Here is a 12,500-nt window from a genome sequence, read left to right as displayed (position 1 = left end):
ATTCTCTAGGGCACCTTCCCCCCCCCCCCCCCCCCCCCCGAGTCCTCACTGTCGGCCCAGAAAACCGGAACAACGATACCCAGGGAGACCATCATCAAATGATTGCACAATTTGCCATCGTTTGAGCAGGGCAGGGACGCAGGCAGGCCTGGTGCGTGGTGTGTGTGTGTGTGTGAGAGAGAGTCGTCCATGGCAACTTCTGGTGGGGGGTTGCAGAAAGGGGGCAACCACTCACTCGCACGTTACTTGTTGACTGATCGATTCCACCAGTGCACCGAGCGCCAACCATCGTTTGTGCGCTCGAGTGTGATCAACGAGCCAGAAAGCAAACTGGAAAACACTCGGGAAGGGATGCAGAAGGGATGAAGAGGGGGGAAGGCATGTTCGTGAAGCGCAAACTACAAGCGATTTACACGATTGCAGCAGCTCGCGGATAGAAAAGCGGAGGAGAGAAACAGAGAGAGGCATTCACACAATTCCTTTTGATTCCCGGGGATGCATTTTTCCCTCCGTTTTTTTTTTATATTTTTCCAGGACTTGTATGTTCCAACAGCAAGGGATAGTTCGAGCAAGGAGAGTGGTGGCAATAAAAAAGGGGAGGGGGGGAGGTGCCAACGGAAATGCATCGCAACATATCGCACGGCGCACGATAGCAACATAACAGGATGGACCGGCCGGCTTGCTGGAGGGCTGATGTCGCAGCGAGAATGCTGGTCCACCCCTTGCACACCCTTTGAATGCCTGAACGAGTGAAAACAAAGCGAGCACCCGGGGATCAGTGCCGCACGTGGTGGATGCGGATGCCGGGGATTCATTTGGCGGCTCAACCGTTCGTTCGTTCCGTCGAGCGGGGGTTCGTTAAAAAACTTTCTCCCCGCGGCGAAGCTGCCGATACCGATGCGGCTGCTGCTGCTCGGAGGCACGAAGCGAGAGAGAGGAAACCCCTTTTTGGCCTGGGCCCCCCCATTGTTGCTGCTCGACGACTGGTCGCCGCCGAGTTCGTTTTCGCTTTTTCGCACAAACGAACAAATGAATCCATCTTGTTGGGTTTGTACGCGTTTTTTTTTTGCTTTGTTTTTTATTTTTCCCGCCTCGTAGTCACCTTACTTTTACACTCGTTCGCTCGCTCGCTGTCGGTCGCCATAGTTACGCGGCCTATGCCCGATGGCGATAATGGAAATGCCGCCATGCAGCAGCATGCCATCCGTTGCTATGGGGTGTGCACGGGTCGGCTGCAGATCGATCGCTTCGCTTGACAAATTACGCCGTCGCCGTCGGCTTTTTGCTGGAATGTTTCTTTTTTTCTTCTCTCCCGTCGACAACTGAGTAATGAAGCGAAAAGATATCATTCGCTACATGTCTATGTGTCCGTGTATGTGTGTAACTATGTGTATATTTTTCTACGTTGCTTCATATCGCGTCGTCATTTGTTTGATTGTTTCAACTGTCACTAGAGTGGGGAATTGCGATTGCATACATTGAGGCGTTGTTTCTAACTCATAGCAAAAGAACCTTGGATTTGGTGTTGGTGTGTACGAGTGACTGACGTCATGGTCAGCATCCCGAGGGGACCACCCCCGGTCCGGTGGTTCGTCAATAGAGAAAGGAAACGAACCGGAAAAGCCCTCAATATGGCCTGCTAGCCACCCTTTTTGGCACGATTAAGGGTTGCTACCCCTTCCCTTGCCCTTTCCCTTCCTCCGGCCCACCGGTGACCACTACTTTTCGGCCTTTCGGCGTCCTTTCCGGTACCGGGAAAATGATCAATTCACACTCACCTTACGCTTCTTTCATCTCCCCACTACCACCACAACCCGTCTTACCACAATAAACCCTGCTCGGCGTACTAACCACATCCTTGGTGTCCACCACCCGCTCCAAAGGACCTCTTCTCTTCCTCCTCCTCACCCGGAAAGCTCCATCAATTCAATTCATCCATCCTTCATCGGTTGAATCGGTCTGCAAGGGAGGATAAGTCGCAACCGAAGCAGAGCCGGGCGGGTGGCATTCCAATCATGTTGCGACCAAAGCGTGAGTGCCAAAAGCAATGAAGGGTTGGTGTGTGTGTGTGTGGGTAGATTCGCCATTCGCCAGACAGACCGGTGCCCGGACGGTGGAGAAATTGTGTCAACCGAATTCCAGCCACGTCCGGCGTCGTGTCCGGTTATGACAGGGTTTCCGGTTCGGGGACTTGTCATTTTGAGGAATCTTTTTCTTTTACCTCGGACCTCATCGCCCCCCACCCCAAGCAGTCAATGCCATCCAGATGCCAATGCCACGAAGCGGTCTCCGAAAAAAGCGGTCCAAGGAATCGAAGAATCTCGTTTCTTATTTAGCAGAACAGCAGAACCGCCCATTCAAACGTTTCAGCCGTGGCCGAATGGAACGCGCCGCGCCGCTACGGAGTTCTTCCGTGAGCCCGATAATTGGAAAAGTGAGCAGAATAAAATTTCATTATCAGGCTCCTGGCTTCGTTATCGGTTCTCTTCTTTCGTTTCGCTCGTGGGCTGGTGGAAGGAGTAGAATTCTAAGAGGAGTGGGAGAGAGGGAGGAGGGGCATTTTCCGGGTGTCTCTTTGCACAACGGTTCAGCTCATAAGAGCGTGGCAGTGCTGCTCGACGGACCGGGCGCGCGCCCGCGCTACCGGCTTATCGCAGCTCATGTTTACCGGTCCGTGAGTCCGTCTCGATACGGTCGCTTCCGATATCCGCCGGTCCGCCCACACTTTCAGGCACGTATCAGCAAACGCTCGTTCCACAGGGCCGCTCGCCCCGGCCACGGCCAAAAGCTCGCCGCTTTTTTCGGTGAATTATGTCTCAAGAAACGTCAACCAGGGGGCGGTTCCGAGACAGAACCAACAGCACTCGATGGCAATGGCTAAATATAATAAATCTTCTCCACCAAATAGACGCTTCCTTCCCCCATTTCTCTCACCGTCTCTCGTTTCTTTCTGCTGCGAATGCTAGCGACAAGCGAAGATATGCTTCTTCTCGGCATCAGCTTCCAGCTTTCGAATCAGTTCGGTCATTTCTCGCTTGAGCAATGTGTTTTGCGAAGTGTTTTGATGCGAGTGACGGTCGAAATCGAAAGATGTTCTCCCATGAAAAAGTGGGCACTCGCATCGCTGTCACCTCGTTTCGAATGTAGAACCGAACTGGTACAACTTCTATTTTATGTTTTCATTTCGCTTTTTTTTTTCTTTTCCTCTGTAAATTTATAGTTTTTACTTTTGATTTAGATAATAGCACAACGATTGAGTAGCGAAACAGTGCCCGTTGGCCCGTCTGCTGCGAGATCCGACACTAAAACCAGACGGACAAAAAACGATGAAATGATGAAGACGATGGAGGCGCATAGTAAAGCACCATGCGTCTCCATCAAGGCGTCTCCATCGAGGCTAAAGAGGGAAATAAAAACAAAACTAAAACGAAACGAAAACAACTGGCCCCCTAACCCTGCGCTAGACATGATTTAATGTGCATTTGAATCAGAAATCACGTATCAACATGACAATCAAACGGCGCTGGACGTCGCCTAGTTGACTCCGAGTCAAGGGCACCATTACGCGAAACCGGGTTTATACCTCTCGTCCTAGCGCGAGCGCGAAGCTGCACCCAGATTCGATCGCACTTTATGAGGCTCAGTGGTACGATGGAACAGAGAGCGACACACACACGCACACACCATGAAACCATGGAGCAAGAAAACATTCATCTGAGCTATCTACGACCAGCGCCCATTTCGTTTCATTTTTATAGTCCAAGATTTAGCCTCGACTGGCACGAGCCGCGGGTGCTGCGGCTGCTATCTGCCTGGCAACACGAAACGGGAGCTGCACGCACACACACACACACACACACACACACACGGAGCATAGCCGTCGCCTGCAGTCGTCGTCGACTGTGCGGTCGTAAAGAGGAAACCAAAAAGACATTTGTGCTGTGCGATAGGTCAACTGTGACGCCACTGAGCTCGAGAGCTAGCCCGGAAAGAGAAAGAGAGAGAGAGCAAAAAGAAGGCGATAGGGAGAGATGGAGAAGTCAACATTTGGCTAGAGCCGCTTTGCTTTGAAGCGTGTCACCGAAGCGCCAAAGAAATGTGCCCTCGACCAAAGTGTTTGGTTGCCGCCAACGGAATTGGAGCATTAATTTTCATTTCATTCGGTCAACATTTGGTCTACTGAGCGGGCATGCTATGCTGGCTGGGCTGTGCTCTATCTGTAGATAGAAAGCGGGAAAGTGGCTCCCTTTTTTCGCGGAGATTTCCTTTGTTTTGTTCTCTAAATTGAAATCAATACAGCGCAGTGGGCAGCGTTTTCGAAGTATTGTTGATGATGAATGCTTTCCTGGCTCATCCTAAAGGAATGCCTTGTTCGAAAGGATTATTATGAAGTGTCAGCCGTAGCCTTGCTTTTGATCGATTGCGGTGTCATTGAAGCGAGAGTAACGTTAATTTCAAGCAAGACGTAAGCTTATTTTTAAAGCTTTTATCAAGCTTTTTTTTATAATCGTGTTTAGAGTACAAATTTTCAAGAATATAAGGATTTAGGAAAAATCATTTTAATCATTCCAGCTCAAACCATGTCTGTAAAAATCCACGTTTTACTTTTGTAGCTTCGTGCTCCATCGTCTGAGCTAAATAGTACATCGATATCGAGGTAGCGACATTATTTCGTTAGCTTCTTAGTTTCCTTTAAACACTGCTATTAAGATTTGTTGATTGGTTTCTTACAGTAGTATCTATGTTTTGTTAACCTTTTACGGTTGCGAGATGTACTGAACAATGCAAGCAGTGCACGGTTTTCCAATCTTTCCTCCGAATGATACAGTTTTTAAATACAATATTCTTGAATTGGGTTTTGTAAATAATGTAGTAGAAATAATAAAGTAGTCCAAATACTCCTACGGCTATCTATTAAAGACAAAACGCTAACTGGCTCCGTAACATGAGTTTCATGCTCCAGGAAACACAACTGCCTTACGCGATTTCATCTGATTAGCGTTACGAGATACAGCGAGAAAGAGAGCGAGGAATAAAAAGAAGAGATAGAGAGAGAGAAAGCAAACGAGTAGTTGTGCAATGGGGCGCACTAAACGATGAAAGCATCCTTGACACACACATGAATCATTGAACCGGCCCAAGCCCTTCAGCACTAAACCCATCACGCTCGCCTCGCGCATGGTATCTGTGTGTGTGTGTTTGGACTTGTCCTCCTTTTTCCCCCCGGGGGAGGGGGAAAGGGAAGATTAATGACTCGTTCGGTGGGTCGGAGGTTGTTTTTCTGTCGAGGCCCTTCCAGTCCGCATAATGGCTTCTGAACGTCGGTTACTTAAACTAAATCACGTGCAATAAAACTCACCCCCAGGGGGGGGATGCAGGAGGGATGGGGAACGGGAACACCCAGGAACGGGCTGAATACATCCGGTTTCCGGTTTCCGGTTGGTCCGGTAGAAAATAGAAAACCCATTCAACCCAGCGAAAAGACCTCAGCATGTTCTTCCAGCGCGTAAATGATTCACGACAACAGCGAGCGACGAACGACTTGCGCGCAAAAAAAATGACCGCCCCGAAAAGCCTCTTTTGCCACTTCCTGTCGTGCCACTTCCTGGATAACTAACCTTTCTCTCACTCACTCACTTGCTCACTCTCTCACTTTCGTTGGTGTAAGTAATTTTCCATGCCATCATCCGTTGATGAAGTGTGTGAGCCTTACATGTTTTAGATGCTCAGTAAGGGAAAAAAGAAACAAACAAAGAAACAAACACAACAACCCCGGCACCACCACCACCACCATTCTTCCTACTGTTCTTCTGGTGCTTCTCGTACTCAGAATCGTTCTGTTATTTAACTTCCAAAACCCCTAGCAACAGCAGCAGCAGCAGCTTCTAGCATAAGACACAAGAAATCTCGTCCTCATCACCACCGCCATATCGAACTCAAACAAGCGAGCACACACACACGTAGTCACTCGATGTGACGAAGAAGAGAACAGGAAATTCCCGCGCACAAAACAGTCACAAGGCATCGTTTCTCCCTTTCTCCGGGGGGCCGCTAGTCTCGCGTATATTTATGGCAACAATTTTTCTCGGAAAGTGTGCCAAATAAATCAAATCAGCCGGAAAATTCGTGATTTTAGATGCGGAAGCACGTTTCGCGTGCGCTACCAAAGACATCACACACACACACACACACACATACGTTGCGGCCTGCTTTCTTAAGAAACGCTCCAGCAACAACACAAGTGGAAATGGTAACTCGCTTGAGGAAGGTTCGGGCCTGGTGTTGCCATTTTCCGCAAAACCATTTCCATTTTTCTCTCCCCCCTTTTGCTTTGTTTCTTCGGCACCAGCACCGGCACTCAAACACTCGCGCGCATCAGGGTGCGCCGAGGCGATGCAAAAATGATGAGATTGTCTTTGCGCAGCGCCAATGTTTGACTAAAAATCAAAAGCAAACTTTTTCTTTTCTTTTCAAGGCCTCGAGGATGGAAAAGCGAAAAAGTCGCAAGTGCTGCAAACGAGCGAAGGTGTATGTGTTGGCTGTCTTGTGTTGCTTCTTGGTTGCCTTTTTGGGTTTGGTTTTTGTTTGGTGAGAAAATGCAACCCCCCTCCCGGAGCCGTAATTAGCTAATGGAGTGAACAGAAAAAAAACTTTTCTTCGTTTTTCCTTATTTTCTCTCAAATAAACTAAAACAAAATGGACTTTCCGGTGTGCTGTTTGATCGTTCGGGCGTCAAAGGAACCCCTTCAAATGACCACTACCCTAACTCTGTCACACACACGGGGACACACTAACACCGGTCAGCACCTGACCATCAAATTACCATACACCCCCGGAATCCGGCACCGTACCGGGATAACGATTAAGCTATCCAAATTGCTCTCTCCCATGCATTGGCTGGCCTGGGACTGGGACCCACTTTTCCGGCACAAAACCAAACCCAAACCAAAGAAAAAAAACACACATGAGGTGGTCCCGACTAAGCTTCCGGGTTGGTTTATGGTCTGCATGTTTATCTTTCGTAGCCAACGCTTGGGCCAATGGCGGTGATCATGTTTTTTGAGGTGGGGGAGACCGAATCAATCCCAAAGTGTGAGAGAGAGATCGTGAGGTCAGCACAGCGCGTGACGCGGCGTCATGGATTCCCCGGCCGTTCTTTCTCTCTGTCATCGGTATGCTGCTGCTGCTGCTGAAGTGGACACGTTAACTAGAGCTGAAGGCTAACCCCTAACTTCAAGAACGGCATCCTATCTCAGGGTAGGGCTCAGCATAAAATCGGCGTTTTTTTTTCTTCTTCTCGGGTATTTTTCGCCCTTGCCGTTCGTCCTTGTAAAACCAAGAGGTCCTTTGGCTCGGTCCAGCGCTCTGGACCAGAACGAAAAGCCATTAGAAAAAGGGGAGGCCCCTTTTCTCCCCCAAAAACTTGGCCGAAATCCTTCCGCCCAGACGCTCAGATCGTATGAGTATTAAGGGATTTTGGGACCCAAAATCCCTTACTCGGTCTCACCATCGACGACCAGCTCCCGGGTATCAGCAGCAGTAGCAGCATAAGTAGCTAGTAGCCCTGGTGAGTCGGCGGCTCATCCACACGGCCACACGCGCCAATGAACAAAGGCCAGCACGGTACACCAACAAACACACACACACATACAGCAACGCCAACGAAAAAAAAAAAGGAATCTCTCTCCTTATTCTCTTCACCGTAAAAATCTCTTCCAATTTTCGGCCAAGACTTTTCCCTCGGTCCGGAAAAACCCCGGTTACCAAGGGCTGAAGGGGGATGAAGGAGAGCACCCCTCCCCCTTCGTTCGGGAACAAACTTTTCGGTGAGCCCCCCCACCGGAGTTGCTTCCGGTTCCGCTGGGCAGCCGGTGTACGGGGTCATAAAGATGAGTCCGCACAAATGATGCTCGTGTGGGGGGTGAGGTGAGGTGCTGAGGTGGTTTTCCGACTTCTGCACGTGGTAGCAATGCCAACGATGGGCCCCCCTTTATGTTGTCTCTCTCTCTCTCACTCTCTCGTTCGCCTTCAAAGCCGAAGCCGGAACGGGGCAAACCTCATCGGGGTGTCGGGATCGGGATAAGGGATGAAGGGCAAGGGGGCAAAGCAAAGGGAAGCAGAAACTGCTGAACGCCTCATAAAATTAGATCATCAAATCTATAAAAATAATCAACGACCGGGGCATAGGGAATGCGTGGCCGATGCTACTGCTGCTGCTGCTGAATGGCGAACGTGATGAGTGTCCTTGCCTAGGATGAGCACGAAGCGCCCCCTTTTGCGATTCTCTCGTGTCTCTGTGTCTGTGTGTCTGTGTGTGATGGAGCAAAGAGAGCCAAAAATGGGAAGCCGAACCGAGGCAAGAGAGGGTACCAGTCGTAAAATAAAAATGTGTCCAGCACGCAGGGGCAACAGAAAGAAGAAAAAAACAAACCGGAAAAAAAGAAGCAGCACCACCGATGACAATGCCAAGCACCCTTCATTCCCGCTTCACTACCCCTCCCTTCCTCCGAACAACATCAAAACCCACGATAAAGGCCAACTGAGTCATCGCTTTTAGTGACTTCAAACCTGAACGTACCAAACACCCGCCTTGGTCACTGATGCTGATGGTCCCGCCCCGTACTAACGACATCCGTGGCTGCACGTATCATGTGGTAGTGCGGTGCGTACAAAAAGCTGGCCGGCTACGGAAGGACCGCGAGCGCGAGCTGATTGCAGACCGACCGTCTGTCAACGAGCCACCCCCTTTGAGCTCGTTACGCGGAAACGCGAAACGCTGTCACCGACCCCCATGTGCGTGCGTGTGTGTCACTCTCACGGTGGTGAATTTGCCATTCATTCACGCCACACCGTTATTGTGGGGGCGCACGCATTGTTGGCCAACCAACGGGAAACGGCAAGCGATGAAGCAGAGTCCAAAAAGAAAGAGAGACGCGAAATGGCGACGACGACGACGACGAAAACAAAACTCAAGCAAACGATCTGGCAAGCCAATGAACGTTTTATGGCCAATATTTTTTAAGGATAGGAGCCGCACGAGAAGGAGCACGGTGACAAAGAGACGGTAGTGAGGCAGTGGCAAAAAAACGTGAAGCGAGTTTACGTTTACAGCATTGCGTTCTACTGCAGCGACTTGTATCACACCTGATAGCAGACGGTCTGAGGACTGATAAAGCCTTTTGCACGCCCTTTCTCATTCTCCCTGTGCTGCTGCCCCGGAGATCGCGGCGATGATAAAAAGATATTTTATTAACAAGATGGCGAATGTACTTTCACGCGAAACGAGTTCACGAGCACGAAAATCTTCTCTCACGAGGGAAGTAGGAATTTAGGTTTTTTTTTGTTCTGGTACTTCAGGGGGTGTGCCTCTTTCTGGGGAGTCTGGCGGGGCGGTGGTCCGGAATCAATTCATCTTCACGCGGCACGATTACATTCCGGGCTCGTAAAGAGCGGAGCATTAGCATCGCTCGCTTCCTAGGCTGCTGCTGCTGCTGCTGCTGCTGCCTGGGACTCATCAAACCGATCCGGATCTTAAATTAAATCTTCTCCAATCTCTGGTCCCTTTCCCTCCTCGCAAAAACTGGTGCCCATGGGCCTCTAGGACTGGAATCGTAATTGTTGGCCGACCGTAAACTCTGTCTGCAGCACACGGTGCAGACGGACCGGGATCCGGGGTTTTTTGGGACTTTTTCTCTCTCTCGCTCGCTCGCTCCGTCTCTTAGAGTCTCTACTACTCGGTTTCAGTTTTCCCTCGGAGCAAACGAAGGATTAGCATCCTTGGTTAGTACCGTCGTGTGTGTGTGTGTGCAACGCTTTGCGATCCAGTCTGTTTCAGGGACGCTGGAATCAGACACTAATCCTGTTCCACAAACGCTATACAGTCCGTGGAGTCCGTGTTTATTTCTCTCGCCGACTAATTCCATTAAGCTCCCAATTTTACACTGCTTAGCATGCCGGGTGGAGGTTGATGAGCTAGATATCAATTCTGGGCTCGCTCGCTGTTGTTTACGGAAAGCGCCGTGGGGCCGCCCGCAAAGCGATGCTTTTAAACCCAAGTGAAAACGATGCTCAAAGATATCATTTTGCACGCGCAAGCGATGAATCTAGCGAGTAGCCGGTCTAGTGGAATAGAATAATTCGCCGGAAACCGTTTGCATGCTTCTAGGAATGTTAAATTCTCAACTTTAAGTTTTATCAGTTTGCGTTATTAGCTAGTTTAGTTTGGCTTAGTAAGGAGTAAAGCTACCTAAACTTTAATTTAAGTATATCATCAGCTTATCCTCTAAATCATCGAATTGGAAAGATAACAACAGTTGAAATTCGTTTTTAGTACACGATTTGATTCAATCTAATCAAATGATAAGGCTTCATTTAGTTCATTCGACAAGGAATTTCGTCCACTCACATACCGTACTGATTGTCCTGATGCCGCTTTGCTTCAGAGATTGATTACACATATCTCGGACAGCAATTGATAGTAATTAATCAAAGAGCTGCTTCTGATAACGTGCCTATGGAAGGCACGAATCATCAATGTCAAAGGAACATAGCAGCGTTCTGAAATTATTGGAATTCCGTGACCTGCAGTTGGTTTGTTAGTATTCGCAGGAATCACAGACATGCTTGACCGCCTGCAATCAAACCAAATTGTTGGTAAATTTGCAGCTGCCATTACTAAATTGATGTGAAAGCAATCTCATTTCATCTTTGCGTTAATTTGATTAGCATTTGGTGTCTAATCATTGTCAGAGCTATTTAAAAGGGTTTCTTGTTAATTATTAAACACAACTAACTTTTATAAAACAATTTAAACTAACAGAAACGCCACTAAATTTTATGAATAGATTCTAAAAAAACATTAAAAACCTTAATATTACTATGTAAGAGTGTTTTTTGTCTATTTTGTAAACCGTTTCGGAAAATCTTTAAGGAATTTTTACCTACATCCCGTCTTATCACCAACACCTACTCATACCATGGCAAGGAGGCGCTCGAGGAAGCATCGTTTTCCACTAAAATTCACACCATAGCTACGGTACGATGAATCGATGCGACGAGTTGAATCTTCAAACCATTTTGTGCAATGGCCCTAGAGCGCACGGTACCATCGATCGATATCACACCTCGGAATCACCAGAGGCATTCGCGTAGACGTAGACGAAATTTTCATTATCAATAAGAACACACACATACACCCTGTCTAGCCGGGTGCCATCGCTGGCATCAACCGTGACACCTCGAACGAGCTCTTGAAGAATGCTCTCGAAATAATAAATAAGCTGGTAGCGACTGCTAAGGACCGTCCATGATCTGCGTTCGTCCTTCGTTCTCTGTCCCGTATGGCCGCGCCATCGGTCCATTGGGCACGGATCAAGAGCAAGAGTGGCACCCAAGAAGTGTCTCCTCTTGATTCGTTTATGAGTGCCACTCATGCGGCATTAAAGATTTAACAGCCCGTCACGCTCACCGGTGGTGGTGATAATGCTTCTTCAATTACCGGCACTATATTCACCATCGTCCGTGCCCGCGCGGATCACGAGCCCGTGAATTCCTAATGCTTTAATGCCAGAGACTCCATTTGCGCTGATAAGCGATACCATTCTCATTTCCTCCTTCTTCTCTTCCTTTTTTTTCTGCCTCTTCTACCTTCGCAGGTTCCACTGTCATCGGTAACTTGCCAACCGTGTCCGGGGACACACTCTACAGCACGAGGACAGCGGAAGGACAAGGACAGCATCCTTCACTGTCCAGGAGCAGCAGTAGCAGCACCAGCTTAGATAACTTGTACCACCGAATACTAGATAACAATGAATTTGACAAGCTCTACCCAAGGCCCGGTCCGGACCGTAGACGCGGACCACCGGATGTACCACCGTCGCGAACGAAGACGACGACCACGACGACGAAACCAGCACCATCATCATCATCAACTCGACCTCGTCCGGTGGAGTTCGACAACGTTTCAACGGTGGCCACCACCGGGGAAGGCGAAACGCCGGAGAGCAGATTGCCTAGCTTGCAGGCGCAACCAGGCTACTACGGTCAATCGAAGTTAGTTAATCAATTTAGTGACAGGTACTCCGTTTCGCTGGCATCGTCTGGTCGTAGCGTACGTCATCGGCGATCGGTGCACGAACATGAGCTGACGAGCTCACGAGCTACAGCATCAAATCCTTCCCCCGTGGAGCACGGTGCCAGTTTAAAAGCGAACAATTTAGAGCAAGCACCCAACACCGGAGTGGCATTGCAACACTTCAAAACAGATCAACCTCGGTACCGGTACCGAAAGGAATTAGCTGTTTCTACATCGTCTACAACGGTAGCTCCCGCTCCTGGGCATTCCGTTGTACCTTCGTTCGATGCAATTACATCGTCGTCGTCGTCGTCGTCGTCGCCCCCTTCTGCACCCCAGGAACCAAGTTTCATTCTGCTCGATGACAGCGTCTACATTTCGCCACCACATGCCGGTCCCGGTCGAACCGGTACCAACGGTACGGCGC

The 12,500-nt window shown here is 49.2% G+C and overlaps 2 protein-coding genes across 2 annotated transcripts in view; one reads left to right on the top strand and one right to left on the bottom strand.

The window, feature by feature from the left end:
* LOC125953375 (pericentrin) overlaps positions 1-12,500 on the bottom strand; it is a 465,615-nt gene that overhangs the window by 295,017 nt on the left and 158,098 nt on the right. The gene's annotated exons all lie outside the window — the stretch shown is intronic.
* The window catches only part of LOC125953629 (uncharacterized), a 48,828-nt gene that overhangs the window by 15,507 nt on the left and 20,821 nt on the right, over positions 1-12,500 (top strand). The window contains exon 2 of the mRNA XM_049683311.1: positions 11,655-12,500. This exon is cut by the window's right edge and continues 591 nt beyond it. Within this exon, the coding sequence (XP_049539268.1) occupies positions 11,655-12,500 (846 nt within the window). The remainder of the gene's footprint in view (positions 1-11,654) is intronic.

The sequence above is a fragment of the Anopheles darlingi genome, chromosome 3, assembly GCF_943734745.1.
Source record: "Anopheles darlingi chromosome 3, idAnoDarlMG_H_01, whole genome shotgun sequence".
Classification (NCBI taxonomy): domain Eukaryota; kingdom Metazoa; phylum Arthropoda; class Insecta; order Diptera; family Culicidae; genus Anopheles; species Anopheles darlingi.
This window is presented reverse-complemented; position numbering and strand designations above follow the sequence as displayed.